This window comes from Tympanuchus pallidicinctus, unplaced genomic scaffold, assembly GCF_026119805.1.
Source record: "Tympanuchus pallidicinctus isolate F22 unplaced genomic scaffold, pur_lepc_1.0 scaffold9, whole genome shotgun sequence".
In the NCBI taxonomy this organism is placed as follows: Eukaryota; Metazoa; Chordata; class Aves; order Galliformes; family Phasianidae; genus Tympanuchus; species Tympanuchus pallidicinctus.
The window spans coordinates 19,776,727-19,791,966 of record NW_026294813.1 but is presented as its reverse complement, the minus strand read 5'-3'; the positions used below and the strand labels follow the sequence as shown (position 1 = coordinate 19,791,966).

Here is a 15,240-nt window from a genome sequence, read left to right as displayed (position 1 = left end):
ATCCGAGTCTCTGATGTCTTAATGCAAGTCTCAGAGAACAAAACAGAAAACAAAGAAGTTTTGTTGTGCAAGATGAGAATAATCAGTTAGTAATTTTACTCACTGAGCGCGTAACACCACATTCAGGTGCTGTAGTTATTTAGGGGTCTATCTTGTTTGTTATTGTATTTTAAATTCACTCAAACCTTAATCAAAAACAATAAAGCTGAATAGGTCAAAAGCCAAGGAACAGCCTGTATGGCCAAATAAGCTTCCCATCACAATACAAATCCTAGAATTAAGTTAACCAAACCCCTAAACATTTGTTCCAAGCTATCACAAATTATTAATAAATATAAGTCACTTGAAGTTGACAACTAAGATAGTTTTCTATTTATTAACTGCCCATGTCAAGTTCAAATTAGAAGTGCCAAGAATTATTTTTTCTTTTATCATATACACCATCATATCAGTTGATGAAAAACAAGACAAGTTTGTCTCCTAAGTGAACGGTCCACATTAGCAAGATCTGGGAAAAAAAAAAAAAAAAAGTGCAACTCTGATATAAAATGACCTACCTCGTTGATCATTTCTATTTCTCTAAAGGTCAGTCTGTCCAGCCAGTCCACTTTCACCATGTGACCTTGTCGATGAGACTTAGTGAGCTGCATAGAAGAACACAAGACTAATTTTGAAATTGTTGGTACTAACAAAAAAAATATCAATTTTGCAGAGACACTAATAGATGAAATGCTTGTGCATACAGTAGTTCTTTGTAAACTGCTAAGCCGTGACACAATACTTCTGATATCTCAAAAAATCAAGGCAAAGACAAAAGCATGTTACAAGCATGAGATCTTTAAGCACATCAAACATTAAAAAATAGGAAACTGTTTTTTAAGCAGTCAGATAACAAAAACACTATTTATCTTAGTTACTTGCTTTCATATGGTAAAACTTACCTTTGTTTTGTTTGATTTGGTATTTCATTCCAAACTGAATGAAGTGTGCCTTTGTTTGTTTCACCAAAGCAAATTTAAAAACTGAGATTTATACAATAAGATCATGAAGTTACAGAGCTAATTTTCTCTTTCTTTTTAGGCAACTGAAGCCAGTACTTCAGGAAGCCTAGTGAAATGAAGAAAAGGAAAAGTCTCTCTGCTTAGCTGCTATTTCCCAAGACACAGTGAAGCTGCCATTCTACCTGCCTTCTCACCAATGTCCCAATTCTTTGCCTCTCCAATAACATTCTCACCTGCCAAAATCTTCTATTCAGAGCCAAAGAGCATGGCTAAGGACTCTGGAAATTGTACAGTCTCAAAGTACATTAACTGACTGCAGATTGCACAAGACAAGTGCAGTCAGGTTATGAGCATCAAAGACACACTTCACAATCTCTCTCAATCTATTCCAGCTTTGATCATCCTCACAACAAAAAGTTTCTCATATTTAAATGGAATTTCCTGTTTCAGTTTTGTACCCAGAGGTCTGGTTTTGTCTTTGCTCCCTCTTGTACATATAAACTGCTTGTGCCTTCTCTAAACTACCATAATTCCTAAGCCATCCTTGAATGATAGATGCTTGAAGCCCCAAATTATCTTTGCAATCCATCACTGTACTCACCCCAATAGGGTGAGTACACCATAAGGCCATAAATGAACTCTACACTTTAGATACATCTCATCAGTGCCACAATCCCTTGACCTGCTACCACTGTTTCCTAATACAGTCCAGGACACTGCTGCTGTGCAGCTTTGCTGTACAGAATCACAGAATCACTCAGGTTGGAAAAGACCTTAAAGATCATCGAGTCCAACCACAACCTAACCATACTATCCTAAGTAACAACCCTCTGCTAAATCATGTCCCTGAGCACCACATCTAAATCGTTTTTAAACATATCTAGAGATAGTGACTGAACCACCTCCCCTGGGGACTCTATTCCAGCACTTGTAAAGGCAAAAGACCTAGCAAAACATTTTTAAAGCCTTTTTGAAGTTCCTTTATAGGAATCATAGGCCTATTTTTCCAGTCTGTTGAGGCCCCTCTGAACAGCTGCACAACCATCCAGTATATCAGCTGCTTGGGAGTTTTGTATTACCTCCGAATTTGCAGAAGATGTGCTCAGCCATTACACCCATGTCATTAAGGATATGTTAAAAAGCACTGGGACCAGTACTGTTTTCTACAGCACACTGTTCATAGCTGGCATCCAGTTGGACTTCCTGTTGCTACTTCTCCTGACACTTCTGCCAGCTTTCCTTCCACCTCTGCGTCCACTTAGTTTCTACTGCAATAATGTTACAGAAGAATGTACCAAAGGACTCGCTAAAGACAAGATATTGACTAATCTCCCCTGCCCATCAAGGCAGTAATTTTTTATGTGTACTTTCCCTAAAACTCAATGAAGCTTATAGAAACACAGAAAATCAGGCGAGAATTTTCAGGTTATTCATTCATTTCATTCCTCCTGCTTTGGAATGGGTTACCCTTGATTCTTGACAGTTTGAAGGCAACGTGCACCAGAACCGTACTCAAAGTTTAACACAATAGCTGCCTTTGACTCATATACATTTGATAATATATTCCATTGGAAGAGAATCAACAGCATGCAAACGTGTTATAACCCACATTTTCTAAGGCAGGCTAGATATCACCATTTAACGCCTTTGTAAACATCCTATCAAGTCCACAGGTTCTACTCATCCTGAACAACAGTATAAGTTCCTTAAGTTCCCTACACTTACACATTCCTCATTTCAACAACTTCCAAACTATGTTCATTTTTCCTCCCTTAACTAACAAAAGTACTCTTCTTGACCAATGTAGCCCTATTTTTATCACCCTATACCAGCACTTCAGCATATCGTATATTCACATCCAGCGCTTACATAGGTTTACGACAGCCCTTGCCAAAACCTTGGCTAAAAAGATCCAAATAAGTCATTTAAATAGTTCTGTCAATTTTTAGTTTCACTGCGCTAGAGAATATGGGAAATAAGTAATTCTGTATTTTACTGGAAAAATATTAGTCTCAAATCTCCACATTTTTCTTTCAACAGGAAAAAAAAAAAAAAGTCAAAAGATATTATGTTAGTTATGCTAGCTATGCCACCATATAAGACTCTGCAGGTGAATAAGTACTTGAAGAACTTCTCCCTTAGATTAAAAGTTTAGAATTAGAGTCTCTTCAAAGAAAGAAGCATTAATCTTCTGCTACTACCTAAGATGTATCCCTTTAAATGCTATATTAGTGCCATAATTAGATAATTTCAGCTAACAGAAGAAGGAAATTAATGGATCAAAAAGAACTTAGAGTACCTTTTGTTTATGTAGAATAAAGTAATCCATCATGTGTAACAGATTAATTTTCTATAACAACAAATACCACCCACACATATACAAAACTCAGAAGGATGTCAAGAAGAAAAAAGAAGATCTAGACAGAAAAAAATTTCTCAACCAAGCTCTTCTCTAAAGTTATTTACTACTATCTGTAGGACTAATTTGGCATCTAGTATCAGATGTTAAAAAGCACCATGTATGATTTGTAACTGTCATCTTTCCAATAGGTAACATGAAAAACCACCTCTAAGAAGTAATCAAGAGCAAAAAAGCTTGTGCGATCTCATCTTATATTTAATCTGTCCTACTATTCTAAAGTACATTTAATGTACCTTTCGATACAGCATCAAAAGATGGTATTCAGTAACTGATGAGCAAGTGAAAGGCAAACCTGAAACAGATTATATTAAAACAACTATTTAGGAATAACACATCACAAGCATCTCATCTGCTATGGAAACAGCTGTGCAAATGAAGGCTTTTGCAGACACTACACAGGAACTTTGTTCACTCTGCGAGCACCTGCGGATAAAATATTTTTATAAAGGAACACAACAAAATACCACTGAAAACAACAGTTTCTGAATCTTTTTGGAATTAGCATCTCCAAAACACAGCTTAGAGGACATGCTCTTAGCAATGCTGAAAGCCATTTCCTAGCCATTAATTAGAATTCTTATTTGGGATGTGAAAGGAGAATTCCGTCAACCTCTTTGACAGCTTTAGGCCCTCCAATCCTAGCTGCCAAAAGAACAGGCTAGAACAGACACATGTATTTCGGAGACTGAAGTACTCTGTTATTTGTGTCTCTTGAGCTAGGAAGCACCTAGGAATGAAGAGGAGGAAAAATGTTGGTACGGTGCTGCACAAGCTAACATGAAAATGAAGACCTACACTAGTATCTTTGTTCAAGACCCACTACCTACATCACCTATCATGTAATAAACTACAAAAAGAAAATCTTGATCTGTACGGCCTGTCTACAGAGCGTCCCTCCTCTCAAGGGGTTTTATTCTACTACCACAAAAGCTTACAGAAAGCTTTGCATAGATAACATTTAAGCAGAACAAGAATATGCAATTATACTAACTCAAGAAAAAATTAAGTCTAAAATGAAGAAAAAATTAATTTGTCTGTGGTACATATCAAGACCTTAAGATCTCCTACTCCTTTTCAAACTCAAACTTACAATGTTTCTTTTCTTTAGAATGTTATTTGAAACACTAGCTATAGGTTTGAACTCTCAACAAAAATCATTATTTAGTTATGCAAGTATCTCACTTCTAAACCTTACTCAAAAAGCTGTTGCTTTGCATCACATGGTTCTTGTGGTTCAAAGCATCACTGAATGTTTATAACAACCTCCTTCCTACAACTCACAAAATATTTATTATGAGTTTCACAGTATAAATTCAAGGTGATCTAGACTAATAAAATAGACTGTAAAGGCAAGTTAGTTTATTGCTATTATAAATTTCTACATGAAGAACAGACATATTTATGGCACTAGACCTTTCTTTCACATAGAGCTTTAAAAAAGGTGAAGATGAAAGCTGGATAACCAAAATTAAGATGAAAGTACACCAATAAAGAGGAGTTGAGATATCTGGTAAGCTTAGTATGAACTCATCTGAGGAGTGTCACCGGCTACTTAAGCAGTTCAAGAATGAATATTTATTGAGTTCCAGAAGTAGTTTTCACAGCAAAAATACAGTCTGTCAACAAGCTAGAAGGAGAAAATATTCATATGGACAGCTACGTGTGATCTAAAGCTAAAGCAAATCTGGTTAATTTTTTTAAGTCTACTAAAACTCTACTGCAGAGGCAAGTCATATATTTCTGAACACTACACCAGACAGTCTTAAATTTCAAAGGATGGCTACAAGGAAGGAAACTTGACTTGCTTTCACAAGCTGCTCTTAGGACTGAAATAGGTAAGAGTTTTAGCTTCAAGCATCATGTTACATTGGTATTTTCACTATTTATAAAGAATTAGGATTTAAAGTTGCTTTAACAGTATGTCAGATATATTAAGTTTCTTATACCAGTATTTGTGTCCTATTTCAAAGAATATACTTGTGGTGAGTTTATTTGTTTCTTTGAGTAAATTCTCTGACTTATCAAAGCAATTAAAGGCAGACAATTTTCATGGGAAAAAACACCAGTGAAACCTTGTCTTCATTAAAGTCTCTCTTCATTTCACTCCAATACAGTGCAAACTTTCCACTCACATCTTAAAGGTCAGTATTCCATTACCTTTGCCAAGCGGCTCATTTGATCTTCAGAGACTGTACTGCTGGTTCTCCCAGGAGTTCTGGTGGGTTCCGAGCCATCAGCTTCTACATTGGGCCAGACTTTCAAATCATGCATTCCTTGACGAAACATACTAGAGGGAAAAATGCAGTATTATTTCAGCTAATTAGATAGCAAGAACCAAAGCGCAGCAGCAGATGCAAGAAAACGAACAGTTTCTTCTGCCAAACCTAAAAACACACATAGCTATGCACAACATAACTGAACTGTAGAAGTGCCTAGAGCCTTATGCCCTCTCTGGCCTTCATTTTTACTGGCACATGGACTTTAAAAGAAACAAATATGAGATAACTTACTTGGCAAATGGAAGAAAAATGGATAATTCCCAAAGTCAATGGAGTGGCACAAACATGAACTGAGGAGACAGCTTGACCTTCATACTTTTTTATTATTTGTAATGAAGCAGAAAAAATCCTCGACTTGCAAATTACAGTATTGACTTTAGATCTTCCTGACAAAAAAATTAACTAAAAAACGATGTAAGTTTCATGGGAAGGTCAACTAATAAAAAGCAGCTTTCTCAGCTGGAAAAAAACACAACTCTCACCATACAATTCTCCATCTATGCCTGAAATTGAATTGGTAGTTGAAACTGTGCCATGAGCAGAACTCTGAAACAAAACTTAAACCTCTCTTCTGCATACCCTTGCATTCCTTGCATATTTTTATTCATCCATCTACAAAAATGCTCCAGAAAATCAAATACATTATTTCTGCCAAGAAGAGGGGACCAACCAACTAAGAACTTCAGGCAAATGCAACTAGAAGGAACACTTAGAAGTCACACAGCTAAAAATAAAAGACACTAACTACAGGAAAGTCAGCTAATCTTAAAATCACAGACTGATTTGTAGAAAGTTTACCACTACCCTGCTACTAGGTTACCAGTTTACAAGCCAAGAGAAAATTCTGAAATATTTATTTCTGTCTGAACCCCTTCACAAAACACTGGAAATAAAGGCAAATTTTGTCCAATACAATTTTCTACTCTAAGATAACATCAATCTTTTCATCAAAGCAAGATCTTTAATGAAAGAAAGTTAACCTCTTTTTACAGACGTTTTCCACATTCACTATCACTAGGACAAGTTTCCTAAATCTAAACTAAACCTGGCTTGGTTCAACTAAGCCTTATTACTTCATATGTACTGGCAAAATGATTTGCTCGTCTTTCAAACACTGTCTACATACTAGAAAAATATTCTCATGGCCTTTTCTTCAGCCCAATGTTTACTTACTTCTACTCCACCGCACTCATTTGCTAGATATTCAATATCTACTCCCTCAGACTCTCAATTGTGAGAAACTTACCTGAAACTTTTTTACTACAATCAATGAGACAGAGTATCAGTACCTCATACTTAAATTGTATCCTGTGTTCTTTTTTCAGTCTCCTTTATACTTAGTTAAGATCCATTTAATGCATTGCTACCTTCCAGTTAACTTGTAATTCTTCCCAGCTCCCTGTTATCTACTGTAATTTACTGATCTCACTCTCTACCGAATCATATAGATTATTAATCTAGAAGACTCCTTGTTTCTTGAACTACACTTCGTTCCTTATGGATAATGTTCTGTTAAGGGTCCAACTGCAAAATTAACATAAAGAAATTAAGTAACTGGTACCAAAATTAATGCATTACAAAAGTATAGAAGAAAATTATTTCAGCATTTGCTATGTCAAAATGTATGCTTAGTTGTAAAAAAAAGAAAAAAAAAAAAAAAAAAATTACAATCTGTGTTTTGACTTTATCTACGCACTTCTTATTGCACCTTACTAATCACAAGTGAGCTTCAAGTCTGCATCATGAAAGAAACAGCAGTGTACCCATATTTCCCAAAGAGCGAGACTGTTGTTCCTCCCACAGGAACTGCTTTACCAGGTCCATACACATCCCAGATGGTTAGAGCCACCTGAGCATTGCGAGGCAGGTCTGGATACTTCACAGGCAGTTTCAGCCACTCATTCCAGCTGCAAGGACATACTTCATATTAGTCATGAAACCTCAGAATTCAAGTCACCCTACAGTAGTTTACAGAATCTAAGCTCTCCTTAAATTATGCACTTGGAAGGGCATATTAACTATCTGCCTATGGGCTTTAATTATTCAAACATTTAAGTGTTGTTTTGAGTCATTCCATGCGATTAAAAAGCCAGCAAAGGAAAAAATGTTTGTCCAGTATACAGCAAAAAAGTGTGCTATTTCAGGCTGCAAAACTTACATAATTATTGAGCCATGCCCAAAAACAAAAATAATTGTATTATTACTTACTCTTTACACAGAAAAAATCAATTTTGTGATACTTAATTACAGAGAGACTCACAGAAATGTAATAAATTTATAGAAAACAACAGAAAAGATTTAGGATTTTTTTTTTTTTTTTTAATGCAAACAAAAGATACATCAAATTGCTTCTTTAACTAGAAGCCTCAATAACTAATAGATAAATGGAATAAAAGGCAGTGACTTACTTCCATCTAGTGCTAAAAGCTTTGTAGGAAGTTCTAACTGGAAGAGCAAGAGGCTTCCCTTCTGCAAACACCTGACAAGTTACATACAAGTCAGAGCAAGTCTCTTGATACAGTCCTGAGAATTTCAGCATTGGGTCTTCCAAGAGAGCTTTGTAACTCTTCTGTTCTCTTTTCCCTTCCAGACTTCCTCTGAAAAATAAATGAATAAATAAATAAATAATAACAATAAAAAAAGAGCAAAAGTTGTCTCTTTGTTTTTTTTAATCCACTGTGAAAATTCAGTTTCCAGTTCTCATATTTAAACAACATGGATACCTCTATTTTGAATAACTAGTAAGCAGTGAAATCCAAAGATCAAAAAGAAACTCTGCATTTGAAAAAATACACAACTCACTGTAATACCGATTTAGGGGCAAAAGAGAAGCAGAAAATAGAAGAATTACCCACTTGAGATAGAGACACCTTCTAATAAAACCTGTAGATTCTTAGACTACATCATATAAGATACATTAAACAAGGCAACAGGGAGATAATAAACACTGCAATCATTAAAAGAAATAACTATAGACATTAAAACATTAGTACACGCTTGCATGAAAAAGGAAAATAAAAAAGGACGAGGAGTCTTATTTTAAAACTGTGTGAAATGTGAAGTGTATGATTGGCTTTGGATGCCAAAAATCAATTTATTCAAACCAGAGTTGATTAAAGGTCAGTAATAATGTGCAGAATACTAGTGCTAGATTTAACAGATATTAAATATAGTCATGAAACACAAAACTTCACGTATCCCAGAGGTCTTTTCCAACCTTAATGATTCTGTGATACTGCAATATGAAATATCTGACTGTGGATGCAGATAAAAACAAAAAAGGAACCACAGCGTTTGTGCAGACAGGAGTAGGAGTAGACAGGACAGCACCTTCCAGCAAACAAGAATGTTTCAGAAATAGAATAAAAGAGTAGATGAAGAAGTTTCTTGCAAGAAACAAGCACAGTGCATTCTAACAGTAGGCTAACTTAAAAAAAAATAATAAAATTAAAAAAAAATAAAAATTCTGTTTTTTAAAGTTAAATTTTTGTTAGAGTATTAGTTAGTAATGAAGTCAGGTATGTAGCTGAATTCAGTTGCTATCTGCTATTAAAATGAAACTTACATAAGCCCAATATTAGGTTTTCCTGAGTTACTTTTTTAAAAAAATGCAACATACCTCAGTGTAGCTACATAGCAATAAACTATAGGACAAGTCACATCTGTCCCACATGAATTTATGCTGCCCACTGCCGTAATGTGGGGGGAAAAAAGAAAATAACTTTTAAAAATATGAACCAGCAAATGCATCAGCGTGCGCAAATGTGAAGTTGAATAAAGTGCCTGACCTTCCCCAAAACACATTTATGTGCCTTAGCACATATGTGCTTCCCGCATAGTGGGAAGAAGTGCCTTCAGCTTCTCTCCATCCCTTAATGCTAAGAGAGAGCGGTGCCACCAGCAGCTGAAAGGTCACCAGAGTCATTAGGGCTGAACTGAATTAACCCGTGCCTTACAGCACTACAGGACCTAAGGACACGGATAAGTCAGCGCTCAGAGCAGCCTGCAGCAGGCCCCGGCCCAGCTACGTCGCGGTGCTGCTCCGGGACCCCGCGGAGCCCTAGGCGCGGAGTCACAGGCACCCCCACCTCAAACAGCGGGCGGCCCAGCCACCTGCGAGCCGGCGGGGACCAGGCCCCTCCCGCACAACACCGCGGCCGCCCCCACACACCCCCGACCGTCCCGAGCGGAGCAGGACAGCGCTGAAGTCCCGGCTCCTCTCACTCACATCTTCAGCTGCACGTTCATATCCAGGTCGCAGCTATACACATAATACAGCTTCTCAGTCTCGCCCATGATGACCGCGAGCCCAGTACGCCCAGCGGCACGTGCACCCCGCACCGCCACAGCCCGCGGGATAATCACCGGCCCGCCGCTTGGGCCCCCTCCTTTCGCGCATGCGCCGGCGCCGCCATTTTGCTTAAGGGAGGAAAGAGCGAGTACACATCTACCCTACCCTATACCAAAATGGCCGCCAACCTGGAGCTGACCTGGAGGCGGTCCCAAGGTGGCTGCCCCCATGTGTACGGCACGGAAAAGATGGCCGCCTCCATGGGAGGCATGGCAAGATGGCTGCTAGCAGGCAGCATCTGGCTGCGAGATGGCTGTCCCTGTCCAACTTCGGAAGCAATGTGACTGAGGGCATCCGGTGCAGTTTTCCAGCAGGAGCCCCCAGCAGCATTGGCTTTCCCCCTTCTTTCTCCTCAGGCTGTGATTCTCCAGACTGCAGCACAATCAGGACAGTCACAGCAAATTCCCACTGTAACTCTAAACCCTTCTGTGACCCCAGTGATGCTGCTTTCTGACAGGGAAGGGATGATCTACACAGGGCACCTTGCGTTTTGCTGGGGGCTGCCACGCTGTTTAGTTATACTGTCAGTCATTCTTGTTTCAGCTCACTGACACCTTTGGAGAAGGTCTAGCAAAGCTAGCAGTTGTCTTCTGCCCTAAATATCAAAGCAGTACGGGGCAGCATGCAGAAACTGATGAACTTTTGCAATGATCTTAGCATTAATTGGCATTTAATTTGACTGTATTCACTCATTCGTTAGATGTTTTCTAAGGCTGTTAGAATCGGTAACTGATCTGTAATCACCAAAACAAAAGAAAAAATAATGCAGAATTATTCTGTCTGGGCTTTAGAGACAAGAAAAAAAGAATCTTATACAACTTATATTCTTTAAACAATCATATGACTTTAAATAATGTTTAGTATTTTGAGGATTAGTGAAGGTTGCAGGTGCTTTAAGTGGCAAAAATGTGTACATTACTGTCATATGCTGTCATATGTCTGACTAGGGAGAGCAATGGAGGTTGGTGTTTTATGATTTGCCAAGGAGCTGAACAATGCTGTGTATAAAGTGCTGTTTTGATGTAGCTCAGTGTAGTGAGTGATGTTTGGAAGCACTGGTACTGAGAAGGCATCAGGACATGTGAACTCTCCAAGTACCCGCTGCTTGTATAACAGAAACATGATGCTTGATGCTTAGAACTGTTCTCCTTTTCACATCAAGGACCATTAACTTGAAGCAATGGAAGGATATGTTATCAACCAGACCTCTCTCAACTAGTTACTATGGGGACAGAAGAGGCCAGAAAACAGAAGAATGCCTCTTTAAATAAAAAAGTATAAAGGACCATTGGACCATTTCACCTTAACACTATTTGTTTTTTACTCAGATACTATGAGCAGGAGGTCTTTTTAAATTCCTATCCAGAACAATCTAGAGAAGGTTATAACCCAGAACCATGCAGTGCATGGTTGCTTTTACCTTGCTTTACGGTGTTGCCAAACTGACCATGGATGCCACGGGTGAAAAATGTAATTTAAACTCAAATTAACAAATTATTTTGTATAGATTATGTTAAAATAACTTTATTAATATTATTATTATGTTGAAATATCTGTATTATTATTATCATTATCATTAGTAGTAGTAGTAGTAATCTTTTATCCAATTTTCTCTATCCAATTGGTCTCTTTTTGATGACATTTATAACTGCTAATACTCTGGCAGCTGCCAGTCATTTACTACCTACCTACCTACCCCATCATTTATGTGTTCTGTTCGCTTGTTAGTTTAGTTCCTGAACAGTTGTTTACATAAAAGTTCAGCTTGCCAGAAGGAAAATAAATAAACTTACTCCTCTGCTTGGTTATGCAGGAATACTAAAGCCAAACATAAAAATAATAATAATAATAATAATAAAACACTGTAAAAATTTAAAAGATACATAAATGTCATAATTTTAAAGCTAAACAATTAGTCAGTTCTGTGTGTATTCAAACTAAAAGTATTCAGACATTCACATGTCCATACTATATGATTTTATCTCAGGAAAAATTGGATTCATTTTCAATTAACCTCGTTAATACTATCAGTTAAGTAATCTTACCATCAGTTTCACCACTATAGAGACATTTTTAGGTCATTGTCCAACTATGTTGAATATGTGTCCCATTGGAGTATTGTAGGATTTTATTCCAAATGCTAAGTATCAAAAATAGCACATCTATTCCTGTGTTACCCACTTGATGTGCACTCGTATACAAACTATCTGGGGATTCCTCTTCAAGGATACAAACAAGTATATTCCACATTGAGAAACATAGGGACATGGGACCAAGTTCTGAGAGTGAATTGGGATGCTGTTAATATCATAACCACACTGTGAAGCAAACTCTGACCTTCATGCCAACAGAGGAAGGGCACCTGCTACTTCCAAACTTGTGGTGAATCTAAGTAGGGCCTGTGGGGCTAATGATTCTTAATGATAACCAATTTCCTCAGCCTATGGCCCAGTACTCTGTTTTGAAGGGGTCCCTGATGCAGAAATACCATAGGGCAGCCTGCAGGGTGCCTCACGTGGGCTGATGTCTCAGACTTGTTCCATCACCTTACAGGGTGCCCGCAGCTGCTCTGGCTGCCCCCAGCCTGTCCTGCCTAATGGCTGGTTGATCGGACATGCCGGGGCTTTCTATCACAGCACTGCGCAAACATATATTCCTCTAGCACCCTGAGGTTTACTTTATCTTGAAACACTAGTTTAATTCCATGTGTGGGAGCATTTACAAAATTTTCAGTAAAGTACACAAAGTGAAATCTGTTTTTCACAAAAAGAGTAAAAGAAACTGACTACCTAGATCTTGTTACTTACAGATGCTGCACCTTTCTTTCTGTTGAAGGAACTGTAGCAAACTGTGTAAAATGACAAGAGTGGTATTCTCCATTGTTTTGCACATGCATTCCTCTGCCTTTTTCTGTTTCTCAGTCAGATAGTTTGTCAAGTCTCTGAGGCTTGCTGAGGTGAAGCATCTAGAAAATATGGGGAACAGTAGAGAACACTGCTTCTGACATGATTCTCTTTGGAGGAGATGGTTCTATTTTCTTGTTTTGAAGCAAAAGTGTCACTTGCAGTCCATATTCTATCAATAGCAATAGATAAATATGTCATCTCTCAGTCCTAGTAAGAAATGCTTTCCATCTGTGAGAGAAAATCATGCTTCTGTATATACCATCCATCTTCTACTACTAGGATGATAAGCATGGCAAGTGATCAGTTCAGATTTTCAGCCAGGTCTCACATTCTTGGCAAAGACTTTCATCAAAAGACTTTCATCCTAAATTTATCTATGTTTTCAGTCTTACTTTGTTTTGTCCTTTCTGAATGTGGACGTATGTACACTATAAACCAAACTGAGACAACTAAAAGCTTTACACAAACCTTTATACATCTGTCAGATAGTAATTAGTGACTTTCAGTCACTAATGAACTGGAACAAAACTACATAGATAACAGCCTTTTTCCCTCTAGTAATATCCTGAGAAAGACTTTACATACTGAACATGTGTGTGAGAGAGTTTTTGCTGTTCAGATACCACTACGATGGACAGGTCTTCAGATAGTCAGTGAGGTAGTGGCTATCATAACAGTTATCAAATATCCTTTAAAAACTGTTAAGAATGGAGTTTAAGAAAAGAGCATATCTTTCTTTTCCTTAAAATATGCTTTACTATTTATAGTAATAATTTATAATAAATATTCTATTTATTTATAGACACATTAAAATGTCAGTGTTTCATGTACTGTAGATACTGAATAATTGTGAGTATCTGTGCAGAAACATAGTTATGTGTTTTATATAGATATATATGTATATATATACACATACATAAAATTCTGAATTAAATTCAAACTTAGAAGTGTCATTTTGGATCAAAACTTACCCTTTTCACAATTCTAGCCTTGGAATAAAACTATTCCTGTAATGTACTCAGGGAACATTTGATCTAGAACATGTAGAGCTGAGAGCAGCTGTCCAAATCATAACAGACAGTGGTGCCTGGCCAGTAGGTTATATATACCTCTGTAGAGAGCTGAGGCTCTTACAAATGTGGTTCTATTGTGATTCTAATGTAGATGACAGTCATCTACATAGCACAATGTCACACATAAAGCTATTTGAAAACTTAGAGCACCAATAAATTATGTTTATGAAATGATGTTCTACTTTAAAAAAAATCATCTTTCCAGATGATTATGCATCATTCCACAATTTAAGACTATTAGATTTAGGCCAGAGTTCTTTGAGAAAGAAGTCGTCTACCCTTCTACAGTTTTGCCATGCTTCACTGTTATAGTGCTAAGCCCTCAATCACAAAAAACTGTGCTGGCCCTGTTCAATAACACTGCCACTGAACAGCTTTACTGTTCCAAATCTTGTTTTCCCAGAGTTCTGCCCAAGAACAACAGCACCATTCCTTGTGCTTAGAGAAACATGGGACTTGCAAGCATCTCTTTGTGAGTTCAGTCCTGTCATTTTTTAATGCCAACCTCAAATGTTCAAATCTGTCACTTCAAGTCCCATTTTATAAGCAAAAAAGTGTTTTTTGTCTCCACTAAACTCATAAGAATATTGTCTCAGAACTCTCCTAGTTTAGAAACTTCTTTTTTTCTTCCAATCCATAGAGTCTGTTTTCACTGTGCCCAATCCAGAGCTGCATTTCTGCAATTTTCAGGAGCCAAAAACTCACAGTATCCCTTTGCTTGTGGAACCTCTCCATTACCCTTTCTTTCTATTATTATTGATGTAAATACGGTGGAGAAGATAGACATTCTGCTTGGCCATATGAATCAGAGTACTCCAAGGTATGGGCAGAAATGAAAAGCAGTATTGTTAGGTACCTTCTGACAATATTAGATTTTAATCCATTAAAATCACATATTATTTTACTTTATTTTGTGGTCAGTACCTTCAGGTTTCATTATGTTAGTTGAAGCTTAAAGCAGACTTAAACTAGACTTCTTACAACGTATAATTTCCAATGAAACGACAACAAAGGTGTAGACTTCCCTTTTATTATGGAATCAGCCTATGCACTAACCCTCTTTGCTGGAGTCTCTAAACTCACTCATCCCTGTATAACTTGAGCTCAATAAAGCTGCAGTTTCCTGAACAAAGAAGGGAAAGGAATAATAATAAGGGGAAACATGAAAGTTAGTAAAGCCTATTCAGAAGATAAATAAGTTAATGCTA

At 37.4% G+C, this 15,240-nt stretch overlaps 2 protein-coding genes across 3 annotated transcripts in view; one reads left to right on the top strand and one right to left on the bottom strand.

The window, feature by feature from the left end:
- PIK3C3 (phosphatidylinositol 3-kinase catalytic subunit type 3) overlaps positions 1–10,123 on the bottom strand; it is a 66,488-nt gene extending 56,365 nt beyond the window's left edge. For both annotated transcript variants that reach the window (XM_052670647.1, XM_052670648.1), the window contains exons 1-5: positions 9,931–10,123; positions 8,111–8,299; positions 7,466–7,609; positions 5,581–5,710; positions 558–644 (exon numbers count right to left, since the gene is read on the bottom strand). In XM_052670647.1, coding sequence (XP_052526607.1) covers positions 558–644; positions 5,581–5,710; positions 7,466–7,609; positions 8,111–8,299; positions 9,931–9,998 — 618 coding nt within the window. In that variant the 5' untranslated portion in view covers positions 9,999–10,123. The remainder of the gene's footprint in view (positions 1–557; positions 645–5,580; positions 5,711–7,465; positions 7,610–8,110; positions 8,300–9,930) is intronic.
- The window catches only part of LOC128074636 (uncharacterized), a 964,422-nt gene that overhangs the window by 644,538 nt on the left and 304,644 nt on the right, over positions 1–15,240 (top strand). The gene's annotated exons all lie outside the window — the stretch shown is intronic.